The 17,946-nt window shown below is 47.4% G+C and overlaps 2 protein-coding genes across 3 annotated transcripts in view; both read right to left on the bottom strand.

The window, feature by feature from the left end:
* Nucleotides 1–17,946, bottom strand: part of LOC115409276 (tripartite motif-containing protein 16-like) — a 75,290-nt gene that overhangs the window by 40,188 nt on the left and 17,156 nt on the right. The gene's annotated exons all lie outside the window — the stretch shown is intronic.
* LOC115409277 (tripartite motif-containing protein 16-like) overlaps nt 5,841–17,946 on the bottom strand; it is a 29,193-nt gene continuing 17,087 nt past the window's right edge. Inside the window, exons 2-3 of one of the 2 annotated variants that reach the window (XM_030120381.1) lie at nt 8,513–16,096; nt 5,841–8,417 (exon numbers count right to left, since the gene is read on the bottom strand). In XM_030120381.1, coding sequence (XP_029976241.1) covers nt 6,603–8,243 — 1,641 coding nt within the window. In that variant the 5' untranslated portion in view covers nt 8,244–8,417; nt 8,513–16,096 and the 3' untranslated portion in view covers nt 5,841–6,602. Of the gene's footprint in view, nt 8,418–8,512; nt 16,391–17,946 lie in introns of both variants that reach the window. The other variant, XM_030120380.1, reaches the window with a different exon arrangement.

Genomic DNA, 17,946 nt, shown 5'->3' on the forward strand with positions numbered 1-17,946 from the left:
ATTTGACTTGTGAAAAAAAATCGAAAAAATGTTCATCCTGAACACAATCACATAATATCGTATTCTCACTTTTGCAAGATTCTATTTACCTTCTTAACAAAGCCTGGTGAGGGTGGATGACGGGGGGGGGGGGGGGGGGGGGGGGGGGGGGGGGGGGGGGGGGGGGGGGGAGCACCAGGTGATGCCACATGGAGTAAGCCCCGCCCTCCAGTTCAGTGCTCTGAGATTAAAAATCCTGATGAAACCTAATTCTTCTCTTCTCGTTACTGTTTCCTCCATCTTGAATGAACACACCGATGTGTCGGCCTGTTTTAACTTCTATTTATTTTCGAATTTTTCTCAGATGTTTAACTGAACAGATCAAAGATCTCGAAGTCTCAACTGAAAAAGAAAATAAATACTGTATTATACCATAAGATTACGGTGGCTTGCTGTAAAAAAAACCCCCAAAATACTGCTTTGTACCGTAAATAGTTTACAGCAGCTTACCGTTAATATTTTGTCTCTGAAAGACATCAGAATTTACAGTATTCAGCTGTATGAATGGAAAACAGTATACTACTGTTCAAAGTATCCAGTATTTTACAGTCATTTGTTCCAGTGTAGGACCGGGGAACACAGGTACGCTCCCATCTGGTCACGTGACCAGACAGCCGCTCGCGCTGCGCTCCTAGCTAAGCTACTCGTTCAAACAAGACGTCAACCATGAAGTTCCAGGTCCGTTCTCCACCTCTAACTGTCAGTCTCCATCATCACACAGTTTGTCCTCCGTCCCGTCCCCCCCCCCCCCCCCCCTGCTACGTGAGGAGAAGCGGAGCAGCCGACACCAAAAAACTGTGCAAATCGTCGCACCGCAGCATCGTGATAAAATAAAAGAGGCTTTTGGCCGAGTTGGTGAGCAGCTTGCAGTCAAGTCGGCACCGAGCAACTCGGCCACCTGAGAGCCCCCCCCCCACCCCCGCGAGGCTGACTTGGCTGATGCCGAATTGACTGTAATCCCCCTGGATCCCCCTGCAGAGCGCCTGGACCAGGCCGACCAAAGGAAACCAGGAAGTGGTGCCAGGAAGTGGTGCCAGGAGTGGTGGAGGAGTGCAGGAGGCGGGGTTGGAGAAGCTCTGGTGACCCTCTGGAGGAAGCTGTCCAGGACTGGCAGAGCGATCCCTCTGCAGAGCTCCATCACTGCTGGGCCTCACAGGAGAGGAGAAGGGAAGGCATCAGATCCACCACTGGAGCAGAGAAAGCCACAAGCTGGCTGTGGAGGAAGAGGGCAGGCCGTGGGCGAGCGCTGCTGGGACACAGGCCGGAGTCTGATCACCTCCGGTCGGGTCGCCTGGGCGACGGTCTGATGCTGAAAGACCCCAAACGCCCAATGAGCCCCGATGACATCACTGATGACATCACTGAGGATGAGTCCCAGAGCATCCAGGAGAGGGAGCTTTAACTTTAGTGGTTAACCAGCTTGCTTACTTTGTTAGCCACCTGGCTTACCTCTGTTTAACTAGCAAGCTTAACTTTGTTAAAGACCTAGCTATCTGTGTTTAACCAGCTAGCTTAACTTTTGTTAGCCAACTAGCTTAACTTTTGTTAACCAACTAGCTTAACTGTTTTTTAGCCAACTAGTTTAACTTTTGTTCGCCAGCTGGCTTGACTTTTTTTAGCCACCTAGCTTAACGTTTTGTGAGCCAACTAGCTTACTTATGTTTAGGCAACTAGCTTAACTGTTGCTAGCCAACTAGCTTAACTGTTGTTCGCCAACTAGCTTAACTTTTGTTAGCCAGCTAGCTTAACTGTTGTTAGCCAACTAGCTTAACTGTTGTTAGCCAACTAGCTTAACTTTTTTTAGCCAACTAGCTTAACTGTTGTTAGCCAACTAGCTTACCTGTGTTGAACCAGCTAACAGTTCTGTTAGGCTAACCCTGACAAATAAAGTCCAGACAAGATCAGGTCAGGTTGGGAATTTGGGTTTTGATAAAACACTGTTTTGTTTTGATTGGGCCAACTCAAGTGTGAACTGTTTGCCACCTTTCTATGCCAGTGTGGTCAGAGTGTGGAGGCTGATGGAGGTGAGCAGACTTGATCCTGCTGCATCCCTGCACTGGCTGCTGAAGGAACCCATACTCCAAGGAGCACGTCTGGGAACGCCATGGAAAGACGCCCCGCTAATGTCTGCAGTTTTCTTCCAGAAACGAGTAACAATGGTTCAACATCTGCTGCAGCTGGCGGGAGAGAACTTGGACAATGCGGAGGCCTTGGCGGAGAGGCTGGAGGTCCGGTCTGTCCGGACAGTTGGTGCCATCCTGGAGAAGTTCAGGAGGGCGTTTTCCAAAGAGGACAGGGCGCTCCTGCAACAGTGGTCTAATGGCGAAATAACACCTGACGCTTCTGATCCATTTCCTAGGGTGGCGATCAAAGCAAATCTTCCAGACTGTGGCATGGCAGACCCTCTGCTCAGTGGCTGTGTGTGGATGTCTCTGGACTCTGCTAATGGGAAGGGTCTTTAACAGGGGTGTGTAAAGGCTTTAAACAAAGAAAATCTCAAAGGAAGGGCAGACACACCATGGAGAGCTTTTCTGAAAGTGAAACCAGAGGTTAAACCAGCCTGGAATGTTTTCTATAAACCACCATTGACAAAAAATGTTGGAGATTTGCACTGGCGTGTTTTACATGGGATTTTAGCAGTCAATGCCTTTGTGTCAGTGATCAATCCTTCGGTTCCAGATGGTTGTCCTTTCTGTTCTATGAGAGAAACCGTTTTTCACTGTTTTGCCCAGTGTTCCAGATTAACTCCACTGTTCAGAGCACTCAGCACTTTAGTGAGCCGGTTCAAAGAGCACTTTACTGAGTTAATGTTCATTTTGGTTTTTCTTATGGGAAGAAGAGGAAGGGGAGATTGTTGAATTTCATTTTTGGACAGGCAAAAATGGTAATTTACCTGAGCAGGAAGGAGAAGATCAAGGGAGAAGGGAGATGTGATGCTCTACTGCTGTTCAAGAAGCTTGTGAGAGCTCACATACAGTTTCAGCACAGGTATTACTTCAAAATGGAGGACTTGGAGACTTTTAAAAACACCTGGGATCATGATGGTGTCTTGTTCTCTGTTAGAGATTCAAAAATAATTTTTGCAGATGTTTTGCTGTAATATGTGGCAGAGAATGGTTGACTTTTTATTTATTTATTTATTCCTTGTATTTTTTTAATCTCTTTCGATTTGGCATTTTGTATATGTTAACGTTGACTTGATACAATCCAGTCTTGTTTAAATAAAGGATTGTTGAAAAGTCAAAGTCTCTCTCTCTCTCTCTCTCTCTCTCTCTCTCTCTCTCTCTCTCTCTCTCTCTCTCACTGCTTCACTTGTGTCTGTCTCCATTTCCAGAGAGTGAAACTCTTTTCCCCGGTGTGTCAGATGTACTGATGCTCTGAAAGGCTGAAGCTTCCTGTAAACCTCCTGATATATGGTCCAGCTGTTTTTCACTGGCATGGTAGAGCGGCTGACGGTCTGACTGGAACACCCATCAGTGAAAGGTCAAGGGTTGCCCCAGACATGAGCAGTTCCTCCCTCTGGTCAGTGTGCAGCTTGTGCTCCATGTGTTCTGCTCTGTGTGGCTCTGGATCCACGTTCCTTCATCTCTAAAGAAGAAACAAGAACAATGTGATCCTCACCATCATCTGACATGACGACAGCTGGAACACTTCCATGGTAACCATCTGCAGGATGTGGCTGCTTGATGGTTGAAGTTCTGTCTGAGTGGAACGCTCCAGTCACAGGAGAACAACCATCTACACATCCTCAGCAACAACTCACAGAGTGTGGATGTGTGTATAGGGGGCATGTAGAAACACTAGAAACAGGATGATCAGCTGACTTTGGCCCTGCAGCAAGACTGACTGTGGCTCCCCTCAGCAATCGCTCCAGCAACTTCCACTTCCAGTCTGGAATCCACACCTTCCGTCTGCCGATGCCGGATATTTGCTTTAGAGAATCCCCGAGTGAATCCACTCAAACTGAAGGGGACTGGATGTTTCTGGATCAGAGCAGCCTGGTCCGCTCAGACTTCCTGTTCCATCTTGGAGGATCACAGTGGAGACTCCGTCCTGAAGTTTGCCTTTTCTCCAGAGAGTCACACATCTGGAGATGCTGCGGAAAAACACGCCTTTTGAAAGCTAACTCTGAAAGCTAACTTTACCTGTATCTGTTAACGACTGCCAGAGCAGCCAATCATAATGCCTCTCGTCATCGTCACAGCCTATCAAAATGCAGGAGCCATCAAGACGTGGCCGTGGTCCATACAGCGCTAAAATAAAAACAATAAAGTAGAAGCTGAGCAATGAGTACTGGGCCTGTCTCCCTGGATGGGACACTGGTGTCCAGGGACTGGCTGCAGAGTCTCAGGAAATTCAAAACTGATTTTCCTGGAGGTTTTTCCCAGCGTCCAGAAGGCCTGGAGTAGAGGAAAGAGAGCGCCATCTACTGACAGCTCCCTGGAAATCAATGAGAACGGTGTTCTTAGAGCTGTTGCTGAAATGTGATTGGATTGTCTCACCTCCACATCACTGATGCAGCAACATTGCAGTTTTCCCCATGGATGATGGGAGTTTCAGCTCCTTTGATCTCTGTGACCGTGGTCAATATGAGGTTCACGGCACAGAAGCAGGACAGAGTCAGCCGGCAGCCTCGTCTCCATCTCCACCTCGGTTTGTGTTTGGGCAGCAGTCAGCTGGAAACATGGCAGCTGTCAGGATCAGTGAGCACAGCTCGGTCATTCCAAAGGTAGGAGGGTCTTAATATGGAGAGATGTTATTTGAGATGTTTAGCTACGATGTTTAATGGCAGTGAAGATTTTTCTAAATCACCTCTACTGATAAAATACTGTTACTATTTGGCTCTATTGTGAAGCAAACATAGGTTTGGCCAGCAGAGGTCCTCCGTGAGTGTCAGTAAAGTCTGCAGTCAGTGTGTTATGGGCAGTGGACAGATCGCTCTGAGTGGCTCCTGTTGGACGAGATTTAAGTAAATATATGAAACAAATAAGACAGAAAGGTGTGGGGCCCTGCAGCCACATGGGGGCGGTAGAGCTGCAGCTTCCAGGCTCCAGGGAGGGTTTTAATGTTTTAGGGTTTTAGGGTTTGAGCAGAGTGTTGATATCATCCCAGCACTCAGGAGGAGAACCTCCAGGCCGCCCATTCTCTCTAAAGAACTCCAAAGAGCTCCTCAGCATCCAGGTCCTCTTCCTCCAGCACCTCCTCAAGGCTCCTTCTGCTCCTCTTCTTCCATTGCCAGGAACCTTGGCTGTTCCACCTCTCCTGTGAAAAGTCCTGGGTTGCTGCCGACTCACTGCACAGCCAGGAGGAGCTCCTCCATGATTTGTTCTCCTCCTTCAAAACAAATCAGTCCCTGAGATTGATGATCTAGAACATCAACAACTGGAGTTTCCACTGTCATTCATGAAGAACCAGCACAGACAGAGGAGACCACTAGCTTACTGTGATTAGCCACCTAGCTTACTGTGTTTAGCCAGCTAGCTTACCTGTGTTTAGCCAACTAGCTTAACTTTTGTTAGCCAACTAGCTTAACATTTGTTAGCCAACTAGCTTAACTGTTGTTAGCCAACTAGCTTAACTTTTTTAAGCCAACTAGCTTAACTTTTGTTAGCCAACTAGCTTAGCTTTTGTTAGCCAACTAGCTTAACTTTTGTTAGCCAACTAGCTTAACTGTTATTAGCCAACTAGCTTAACTTTTTTAAGCCTACTAGCTTAACTTTTGTTAGCTGCCGAGCTTACCTGTGTTGAACCAGCTAACAGTTTTGTTCGGCTAACCCTAACAAATAAAGTCCAGATAAGAATGATGACTGAATGTATTTTATTAAAGGCTCCATGTTGACTGACTTGGTTTCTCTTGGTGTCACACAAACAACATTTGAAGCAAAAACCTTTGAAAAAGAAACAAATCGACAATAAAGTAGCATTTCACTTTATGACTGATTTAATGTCTTTAAAAGAAACCTGTGTGTGTGTGTGTGTGTGTGTGTGTGTGTGTGTGTGTGTGTGTGTGTGTGTGTTGTCGACTGGAGTCATTTCCAGCTAAAGGAATCAAACTTCCTGCCACTTGGTGACAGATGAAGATCCAAAAAGCCAAAACAATCAGTTCACTGTTCAAGAAAATCCACAAATCTTCACTCTGAAGGATCAAATGTCAGAAAAGAATCATGAAAAAAGAAAGACTGATCAATCCAAACATGTGAAAGCTCCTAATTTCCACTTCAAATCCCCCAAAGTGTGAAAAGCTGCAGCTTCCTGTAGTCCATGAAGAAGAACTTCCTGTTTGAGAAGCTTGAAAAATGAGTCCAACTATTAGAAAAGCATCAGTTGAGGAATCAGTGAGGGACTGACGGCTGCAGCGGCCATGTTTTTCTCCACTAACTCAGCTCCTTTCTGTCTCTCCACACTCGTCTCACATCCTTTTGTCCCCGTAGAAAGTCTCTGAGAAGACGGCCGACCATCTGTTGGTTTCAATGTACTTCCTGTCAGAAATCTCATCAACGCCTCAGCTCAGAAAATGTGGAGGCTCCTTTAGAAAACCCCACCAGGAGGTCTGATGGAGTCCTCTACTCAGGTTTCAGGAACTCTGCTGAGGATCCAGGACAAACATAAACTCCAGCATGTAGCGGCTGAGTGAAGGAGGTCTGGACTCTGAGGAGGAGAGTCATGGTTTCAGAGACACTGTAGAAAGACAGAATACCTGCTCTGTGATCCAGGTACACTCCCACTCTGGAGGACCAAGGACCTGAGACGGGAGTTTGGATGTTGTTGTGATAAAAACTAAAAGTGTCAGAGACACAATCTAAAGCCCAAGATTTGTCATCACCTCCAAACACACATTCCTTCTCCCTCCCTGCTCTGCTGATGTTCTTGTATGTGACTGCTACAAAAACTCCTCTTCTCCTCTCCACCTCCCAGTAACTACGTCCAGTCAGACTCTCTCTGCTCAGAACCTGACGATATTCAGTGAATCTGTCTGGATGATCAGAATAAGGCTGATCTTCCTCTGTACAAGTTACTTTTCTGTCTCCATCAGATAATTTCAGCTCTCTGTTCACAGAGTTTGGATCCAGAGTGATCTGCTGTGAATATTGTAAGAAGTCTGCTCTGCTCTCTGGCTGTGGTTGTAGCAGTAACATCTCCTCTTCATTCTCTCTCAGGAAGTCCTGGAATTTCTCTCTGCTCTCTGACACAACTGCTGCCACATCCTCAAAGTATCTGAGAGGAGCAGTCTGGATGCTGCAGGAGTGTGTGGGCTCACTGAGTGCTGACACTGAGGTGTAGCTGTGGAGAAACTGGGTGTGGTCCTCTGTGTGAGCCAGCTGCTCCAGCTGGACGTCTTTCCTCTTCAGCTCAGCGATCTCCTGCTGCAGCTTCTCCTCAAGCTCTTTGAGTCCACCCACTGCAGTTTGCTGCTGGGATCTGAGCTGCCGCTTCACCTCAAGGCTTCTTTTCTGGAGGAGACGGATCATCTGGGTGAAGCTCTCCTCGCTGTGCTCCACTGCTTCATCAGCAGAGACATTGATGGCAAACATCTGCTGCTGAAGCAGCTTCACGTCTTTCTCTCGCTCCTGGATTCTCTGCTGGATGTTTAGTCGACTCCCCTCCAGCTCCTTCTGCTTCTGGCTCCTTTCTGCTGCAGCTGGGACTGTTTCATGGCCTCTGTGTTGGTCCATGGTGCAGAGGTAACAGATGCACTGCTGATCAGTGCGACAGAAAATCTTCTTCACCTCATCGAGAAGAGAGCAGATCTTCTCCTGGAGCTTCTTGGAGGGCTCCACCAGCTGGTGTTTCTTCAATGGAGCTGCTTCGTAGTGACCTTGGAGGTGTTCCTCACAGTAAGAGGCCACACAGACCAGACAGGACTTGACGGCTTTCAGCTTCCTCCCAGAGCAAACATCACAGGCCACATCTTCAGGTCCAGCAGAGCAGAGATCAGCTGCAGCAGCTTGGAGTCCAGTCTTCTTCAGATCCTCCACTAACTCTGCCAACATGAAGTTTATCTCCAGGTCTGGTCTCTGCATGAACTCCTTCCTGCACTGAGGACAGCTGTAGATTCCCTTGTTTTGCTCTTCATCCCAGTGTCCATTAATACAGTTGCTGCAGTAGCTGTGTCCACAGGGAACCGTCACCGGATCCTTCAGGGGATCCAGACAGATGGAACAAGAGAACTTTAGTGGATCCATCTGAGCTCCTCCCTGAGCCATTTCCTCCTCTCAACAACAGCCAGTGTTTGAAGAGTATCTCTTCCTGCTCAGCAGCTTTGAAGCCCAACCCTCCTCTGGTTTCCTGCTCCTGTGAACGCTGGTCTGCCCTGGTTCTGCTGGTGAGCTGCTGCCCCCTGCAGCTCAGAGACGTCAGGGATCCCTCAGCTGTGAGATCTGTGAAAGAGGAGGAGGCAGTGACTCAGTGTGGAGAGAAGGGAGAGGACGTCACAACTTGACTTCATTCAGGAAATGCAGCAGCTTCACTTCACCTTCCAGCCGTCGTTCAGCTGGAATGTCAAGCTTCAACTTCTGCTCCCCTGGTGACACAAAAGAGGACTTTATTATATTCTCAGTTTATTCATACTTTCACTCCTATATTGACAATATACTTCCACAAATTGCACCTTTTGTAAATATATAACAAGGATAATGACATTGAGGCAGCTGTGGGGAGAGCAGTCGTCTTACAATCGAGAGGTTGTTGGTTTGATTCCTGTCTCCCCCTGTCTGCATATTGCAACCCCCAGCTATGGGTAAAATAGCACCACTGCCTTGTGGCCATCATGGGAGTGACAAAGGCTAAGGGAGACCCTCCCCTGCAGAAAAAATATGGAGTACAGCCCTGAAGGCGGTTGGTTCTCGCCTTGGAGCTCCTACTGGCAACTGCTTTAGCCAAGGTGGTACCAACTGTATGGGCCTGTAGCTTCCGCTGGACACTACCAGCGAGGATGAGAAGGGGGACGTGCTGACTCGGCATCTCGGTTCCTTCAGAACTTCATCCTGGCTTGTCCATGATCTCTCGAGATCGATGGAACCAACAATACTAACATTAAGCTTTCACACTGACACTTTTAACACACTTTGAAATAATTGTACTACTGTTACGTCCCCCCTTGAAGTTGTTAAAAATGGCCAAGCTAGGAGTGAGGGGGGAAAACGCAACACTTATGCGCAGGCCTACTGGGCAGATGTAAATAGCGTCGCTGGTGAGCGGGCAAAACCAGGTACACAACACAAAAGAACTTGGTGGCCTTTTCCATAGGAAAAAGGGAATTTATATAACAAAGGATATAATTAAACAGAAGCAGTGTTACAAATTTTACAAATTACAACAAAGATGCCAGAACGCAGCCAGCAGGTGTAAAACAAAAGGCTTGTAGAAACAAAAATGGGGAGAGCTAATGGAGGGCAGGAGGACGTTAGGAGAAGGGCCCTGTGGGCGGTGCCACTAACAACAAAAACCCTAAACTTCCCCTACACCTCGACCCTGTGACTTTAACTATCTTAACCAGTGACTAGCCCTAACTAACTAACTAAGCCTGAACCTTACCTGCCTGCTACAGAAGATCGTGGCAGCCGCCCACACCTACCTAGTGTGTATAAACAAAGTCACCTACGCACTGAATGTAGACCCCGGGGTGTCTTACCTGGAGCCCTTCTCCAAGGAAGAAGACAATACAGAGAATGGGGTTGACTACAAAACACACTAGGTGGGGACGGGTAGGTTTTAACAAAAATAGGCCCTCCAACACTAGTTTGGTTCAGGAGGGCAAAAACCAAAAGGTCACAAACTTTAGTCAAAGTGTCAAAATGCTCTCCAAACGAACAAGTGATTTCTCCCTCTCACACAGACAGACAGACAGACCGCCAGAAACACAGGGTGCAAAGCAATATATAGGGGCAGGACTGGAGGTTGATTGGATGATCGGCTGATGGGATGATAGGCGACAGGTGTCCAGGATTGACTGCTGGCAGGACAGGTGAGGTCTTGGATGAAGAGCTGGAAAAAAAAGGACAAACACCACGCCTGGACACCTGGGGGAGACAAACAGGATCAAACCCAAGACACACAGAGGCAGCAGCTGTAACACCCCCACCCTTAAGAGCAATCCTGTGGGATTGTGATAACTACAAGATCCAGGACCCCTCTAGGATACATCTATGACAAAAATCACTTTTGCATCATATGTATTGTATCCATGCGCAGCTCAAAATAATCAGAGTTCATTATCTTACCTAAGAGTAGGCCCGAGAAAGGGCATCCACAACCACATTCTCCGAACCTTTCTTGTGGCGTACAACCAGCGGAACACCCTGAACCATTAATGCCCAGCGCATGAGGCACTGATTATGGTTATACATGCGATTCAGGAACACCAGAGGATTATGATCAGTGAAAACCTCAACGTCAAATGGACTGGAGCCAAGATATACTTCAAAATACTGCAATGCTAAAAGTAAAGCTAGCGTCTCCTGCTCGATGGTGGAATATCTAGTCTGGGCCTGGGTGAACTTGCGGGAAAAGAAACAGACAGGGTGATCAATTCCTTCGGTATCTTCTTGAACAAGAACAGCACCAGCACCAACAGAACTTGCGTCCACGTGCAGCTTGAACGGTCGCTCAAAATCTGGGGCAGACAGAACAGGAGAGCTACACAGCAGTGTTTTGATGGAGTCAAATGCAGATTGGCACTCACCAGACCAGTGAAATTGTACAGAGGGACTCAGCAGACCAGTGAGGGGAGCTGCAACAGTAGCAAAGTTACGACAGAATCCTCTGTAGTAGCCGGCCATACCTAGGAATCTGCGCAACTGTCTACGGGTTGCAGGAGCAGGAAAGTCAGCAATGGCAGAGACCTTTGCTGCTATTGGTCTCACCTGACTGCGGCCTACCTCCTTCCCGAGGTATGTGACTGTGGCCTTTCCAAACTCGCATTTAGCTAAGTTGATCGTTAACTGGACATCGGCCAACCGTTGGAAAACTGCCCTCAGCGATGTCAGATGCTCTGTCCAGGTAGTAGAATGGATGACCAGGTCGTCTATGTAAGCGGTACAGTTCGGGACATCACCTACAACTGTATTAACGAGACGCTGGAAGGTTGCTGGAGCATTGCGCATGCCGAATGCCATCACTGTGTACTGGAGAAAATTGTCAGGAGTTACAAAGGCAGAGATGTCAGAAGCTCTAGATGTTAGTGGAACCTGCCAGTAACCCTTTAATAAATCCAATTTCGTGACAAAAACAGCATTTCCAACGGTGTCTACACAGTCATCGATGCGGGGCAAAGGAAAAGAGTCAGGGACTGTGACTGCATTTACCTTGCGATAATCTGTGCAAAACCAGCTGGTACCATCAGGTTTAGGAATCAGCAGACAGGGGGAGCTCCATGGACTAGTACTGGGAATGGCCAGACCATTCTCTATTAGGTACGCAACCTCCTGCTGCATGATCTTACGTTTACCTTGGTTCACTCGGTAGACATGCTGCTTAATCGGCACCGCGTTATGGACATCTATGTCGTGGGACAGAACTGAAGTGCGTGTGGGCACATCTGAAAACAAACTGGGATAGGAGTCAATCAGTTTCACCACATCATCCTGCTGCACTTTGCTTAAGTGAGTCAAATGTTCTCGAAGAGAGTTTAACACCTCCGAGTTACTTAACCTGGCGCACTGATGTGGCTGAGTCCGCAGGTCAAGGCCATCATCATCAGCATCACCATGAGCGGTGACATTCAACACGGAACAGGACCATCATTAGACGGCTCTCCATCTCTTGTGTGATACAGTTTAAGCATATTAATATGACACACTCTGGTCTGACGTCTCCGGTCGGGCGTCTGTTTCACATAGTCCGTGTCGCTGAGTTTTTTCTCCACCATATATGGACCACTGAAGCGGGCAGACAGGGCAGAACCAGGGACTGGCAACAGCACCAAAACTATCACCTGGCTGGAGAGCTCGTGGAACAGCCGTTTTATCATAACGAGTCTTCATGGTTTCCTGGGAAGATGACAACACCTCCTTAGCTAAGGCACAAGCATGATGTAATCGCTCTCTCACTTTGCTGACATAATCCAGCACACTTCTTGGAGCTGGATCTGTGGAGATCATTCTCTCTTTCAAAACTTTCAACGGGCCTCGTACGGTATGTCCAAAGACCAACTCTGCAGGACTAAACTTGAGGGATTCCTGCACAGTTTCACGGAGACCAAACAACACGAAGGGAATACCTTCATCCCAGTCCTTGCTGGTGTCCAAGCAGTACTTGCGGAGGGTGGACTTTAGAGTCTGGTGCCATCTTTCCAACGCCCCCTGACTCTGAGGATGATAGGCACTTGACACTTTATGAGTGATGTTCAGGGTTTTGAGAACCTGGGAAAACAACTTTGACAGGAAATTGGAACCCTGATCTGTCTGGACTATCTTTGGTAGGCCAAATGTAGAGAAAAATTTCGTGAGGAGAGCAATGACAACTTTAGCAGTTATTTTGCATACTGGAATGGCTTCAGGAAAACGGGTAGCGGTACACATAATTGTTATTAGAAACTGATTACCTGCTTTTGTTCGAGGCAGTGGACCTACGCAGTCCACAATGACGCGCTCGAACGGCTCTGCCATGACTGGTATTGGGCAGAGAGGAGCTGGGGAGACAACCTGGTTAGGTTTACCCACAATCTGGCAGGTATGACAGGTCCTACAATGTGTAGCTACATCTTTCTTTAACCCTGGCCAAAAGAAGTGCTTGAGGATTCGGTCATAAGTTTTTGTGACACCTAGATGACCGGACCAGGGACTGTCATGGGCTAACGCCAACACTTGAGCACGGAACGGCTTTGGAACAACAACCTGCTTCACAGAATCCAAAACCTTGTCCGTATCCTTCCTAGGCATCCAGGTACGCAACAAAAGACCATCCTCTAGCACATAGGCTACCTTCTTCGTAGAAGCCTCTTCTGAGCTTACCGCTGCAGAAACACAGTTGGTTAAGCTAGGATCCTGCTTTTGAGCTTTTCTGAGAGTATCACCTGTCACTGGGAGCACTAACTCATCAGTTAATGATTTCACCTGCTTAACCGAGTCTTGGTTCTTCACAGGACTGGAAGGTGACACATTTTCAGCAGACTGGAATAAAGGACAAAGCACAGTATCCTCTAATCCACACACTTCCTCCCCTAACCTCCGTGACTGGGCACGGGTAAACACACAAGCAGGGAAGGCAGATGGGAAATCTTCTCCCAGAGTGTCTAAACACATGGGTTTATTGGGAGGAGCAAAGACTTCAATCACAGGTGATATCATTTCCCATGATTAATGACACTCCTTTCACAGGGAGAGAGTGCTGCAGCGCAACCTTAAATTGGTCACTAATCAACTTTGAGCGCAACTTAACAGAATGTAGTGGCACCGGCACATGTCCCATTTCAATTCCCTGTAAAAGTAAACTGTATCCACAGGAAGAAGCCTCTGACCAGGGCAACACGTCAACTAGAATCACTGACTGCGCTGCTCCAGTGTCACGCAGAATGTGAATGGGCACTTCCTCAGAACTGTCACATAGAGACACAGACCCAGGGAAAATAAATGGCGCATAACTGGGATCTGGAGAGTCAGCACACCCACCAGATACCTCACGAGCAACAGGCTTAGTTTTGACCAGCACCACAGGCTTTTTACCGTTGGGTGAAGAAGGAGACCTTTTCTCCGCCTGAAAGTGTTTCCTACAGTCTTGAATTAAATGGCCCACTTTATGACAGTAGAAACACTCACGAGCACCTGTCCCTTTTGAGCCAGAAGCGACTTGGGACGGACCAGACTGTACAGGAGGCGAGACAACTCTCCGTGTCTCCACACGAGGTGCTGTGAACACAGTTTTGTGGGTCAAAGCAAACTCATCAGCTAGTACTGCTGCCTGGGACAATGTAGTGACTTTTTGTTCATTACAGTATACAACAAACTTCTCCGGGACACAACTTTTGAACTCTTCAAGGAGGTTGAGTTCTCGAAGGGACGCGAAATCTGTCACTTTGCTAGCCTGTAACCAACGATCATATAATTGCTCCTTCTCACGGGCAAATTCAACAAAAGTTTGATTCGTCGCCTTCTTATGCTGACGGAACCCCTGTCGGTAGGCCTCTGGGACCAGTTCATAGGCCCTTAACACTGTAGCTTTCACCTTATCATACTTTAAACTGTCTTCTAAAGACAAAGCAGAGACAACCTCTTGGGCTTTACCAGTTAGTTTGCAGTGTAGCAACAGCGGCCACATCTCCTCAGGCCACTTAAGAGCTGCTGCTATACGCTCAAACACTCCAAAGTAAGAGTCTACTTCAGATTCTCTGAAGGGCGGAACAAGAGAAATGTTTTTTGTCACATCAAACTGGTCGGGTGGGCTGGCTGTGGCGAATGCAGAGGGGCTGGAGGCATCAGGCATACGACTGCTTGACACTCTGGCATGAGCCAGGGCTACCTTCTCCTCCTCTCCACACGCCTCTTCTGGACCTCAGCCTCCAGTTCCAGCTTCCTGAGCTGCAGTTTATGCTCATACTCGGCCCTCTCTCTACGCTCTCTCTCACGGTGTTGCAACTCAAGAGAAGCCATACGGAGACGTAACCGAGCTTTATCAGACGTCTCAGGAGGGGACAACCGAGTTGGGCTGAACCGAGGCATGGTCCGAGGGACTTCTGGAGGGGCAACCAAAACATCCGAGGCAGCCAACACGCCGGGAGCAACAGGCACGATCGGGGAACTAACACCTCTGGCGCAGCCTGCGCATCAGCCTCCAACTCCAGGTCAGGCTGTGGGAGCCTTCCACCACTAGGGGAGATTTCCTCCACCCCAGGGAAAGGAGTAGAAGACACCACCTCAGGCACCACCACAAGCACACCAGCTTTCACCAACTCTTGCTTGACATGCTGCGTCAACTCAGCCTTCAGCAAGCCCTTAGGCAGTTGAATAGAAAAGTGCTCTGCAATGGCCTGTAAATCTGTACACGGCATCTATCCAACAGCTCTACTGCTGGGGTATCAATAAACAGTTGCACAATGGACTCCACCATACCAACCAAACACAAGGCTGCCACACCACCAGAACCAGTCCACAACAGTACACCCACACACAAGCCTCCGGACACAATAAGGTTTTCCCGGACGAGCCCCCACTATGTTACGTCCCCCCTTGAAGTTGTTAAAAATGGCCAAACTAGGAGTGAGGGGGGAAAACGCAACACTTATGCGCAGGCCTACTGGGCAGATGTAAATAGCGTCAGGTGGTGAGCGGGCAAAACCAGGTACACAACACAAAAGAACTTGGTGGCCTTTTCCATAGGAAAAAGGGAATTTATATAACAAAGGATATAATTAAACAGAAGCAGTGTTACAAATTTTACAAATTACAAAAAAGATGCCAGAACACAGTCAGCAGGCGTAAAACAAAAGGCTGGTAGAAACAAAAATGGGGAGAGCTAATGGAGGGCAGGAGGACGTTAGGAGAAGGGCCCTGTGGGCGGTGCCACTAACCACAAAAACCCTAAACTTCCCCTACACCTCGACCCTGTGACCTTAACTATCTTAACCAGTGACTAGCCCTAACTAACTAAGCCTGAACCTTACCTGCCTGCTACAGAAGATCGTGGCAGCCGCCCACACTTACCTAGTGTGTATAAACAGAAAGTCACCTACGCGCTGAATGTAGACCCCGGGGTGTCTTACCTGGAGCCCTTCTCCAAGGAAGAAGACAATACAGAGAATGGGGTTGACTGCAAAACACACTAGGTGGGGACGGGTAGGTTTTAACAAAAATAGGCCCTCCAACACTAGTTTGGTTAAGGAGGGCAAAAACCAAAAGGTCACAAACTTTAGTCAAAGTGTCAAAATGCTCTCCCTCTCACACAGACAGACAGACCGCCAGAAACACAGGGTGCAAAGCAATATATAGGGGCAGGACTGGAGGTTGATTGGATGATCGGCTGATGGGATGATTGGCGACAGGTGTCCAGGATTGACTGCTGGCAGGACAGGTGAGGTCTTGGATGAAGAGCTGGAAAAAAAAGGACAAACACCACGCCTGGACACCTGGGGGAGACAAACAGGATCAAACCCAAGACACACAGAGGCAGCAGCCGTAATAACTACAAATCACAGTTTATCAACATAAATCAAATTCAAATATATTCTAAGTGAATTCATGTGTAATTTCAAAAGTATACTATTCAAAATTAGTTTTCACATATATTTTTAATGTGTATTTTAAAGCAGAACTATGCAACTTTTTTACCTCAATAAATGTTTTTCAGAATCCATATGGGGGTAAACAAAGACTTGTCACGGTGATTCGCCGGTCCCTCCCCTCCCCCCGGGGTCTGTGTCCTGAAAACAGCATTTGCAACTTTCAGAGGAGTGACCCGACTACATCTCGCGACAACAAACCTGCTTTACGGCGCTCATACGGGATTACAAATATAAAAGCACGTAAAACCCTCGCTAGCGTTAGCAACGTCACCCTTGGGTGCTCACAGATGGCAGAACCAAAAAGACAGAAAAAACCTTTGTCTGATGAGCGGAAAAAAGAAAACAGGAGTGGGACGCTCTTTGCACGCGGGGCGGGGGTGGGGGAGGGGGGGGGGTGATACGGAGAATGTTTACAACAGTGAGCTTTCACAAGAGACCAGTAGGGGGAGCGCTAAAGCAAATCTTGCATAGTTCTGCTTTAAAATACAAGCTCAAAATTGAAATTCAATTGGTCAACTGGAATATTGGTCTCATTACATGAAGGCATGAGGAGATCATTGATTGGAACATAATTCAAAATCCCATTGGGGAAAGAAATGCAATGAATTATTGGTGCTCGGAGTTGATTCTGAGCTGCTGGGCCACACACTGGTCTGTGTATAATGTTTGGGAAACACTGTTTTGTGTTTCCAAAGGTATCAACACATTTAAGAACCAGATGAAATGTGATATTATGATATATCCATGAAGACATTAAACCTCCGACTGATGCAGGAAGTCCTGAAAGAGAGATGGGAGAGAGAGAGAGCTCCACAGGAGAAGACGAGCCTTCATGAAGCAGACCTGGATGCTGGATGGACCCACAGATGACCCAGATGGTAGAAGAGGGATTGTTGGCTCAGCACGTTTTTAAAGTCGTTGTTGTTTTTCACTTAATTTACTTCACTTACTTTAAACACCATTATCATTTTTTCTTACATTCTCTGGTCACTTATCTGGTCACTTAGATTAGGATTAACAAAACTGTTGGCAGCTTCAAGGCACAAACCGTGATTCACAAGGTTTTTAAAAGATGTGAAGAAAAGGGGGAGAAACAGACAGTTGGACCTGTGAATATTTTGGTGACAGTAGTTTGCTTTTTGGGTCCGAGACATCAGTTTAAAATCTTATTTCAATAAAAGAACAATTACCATCTAAAACTAACCTTTATTTCACCATAGCCATGAAATTTCAAATAGGTGGAAAAAAACAGAACAGAAATCGGCTAAATACAGTAAAATGCTGAAATTTATAATATTTTCATTGAAGAAGCTAAATAAACTAAAAACTAAAAATGAAAAAAAAAATACTCCTCACAGCACTCCTGCACTTAATTCATTACCCTGTTGATACAGACAGAGATAATAATAGTAAACTTCATTTGTATATTTTATATAGCAGGGTTCCCCAATAGGCGGCCCGCGGGCCAGATCCGGCCCGCCGAACCGTCCAATCCGGCCCGCGAGAGGATTCCAACACGCACGCGCACGAACGCACATACGCACATACACACGCATAGCCCGTCCATGCTTCACATGTCCGCGTGGGTGCGCGTTGCGCGTTGGTCCGCGTGACGTAAAAATCATCATGAATTCCTGTCCGCTAGGGTCCGCGCGGACCGATCCGCGGACGTCCGCGCAGCAGCCAGATTTTGA

Source organism: Salarias fasciatus, chromosome 22, assembly GCF_902148845.1.
Source record: "Salarias fasciatus chromosome 22, fSalaFa1.1, whole genome shotgun sequence".
Taxonomy (NCBI): domain Eukaryota; kingdom Metazoa; phylum Chordata; class Actinopteri; order Blenniiformes; family Blenniidae; genus Salarias; species Salarias fasciatus.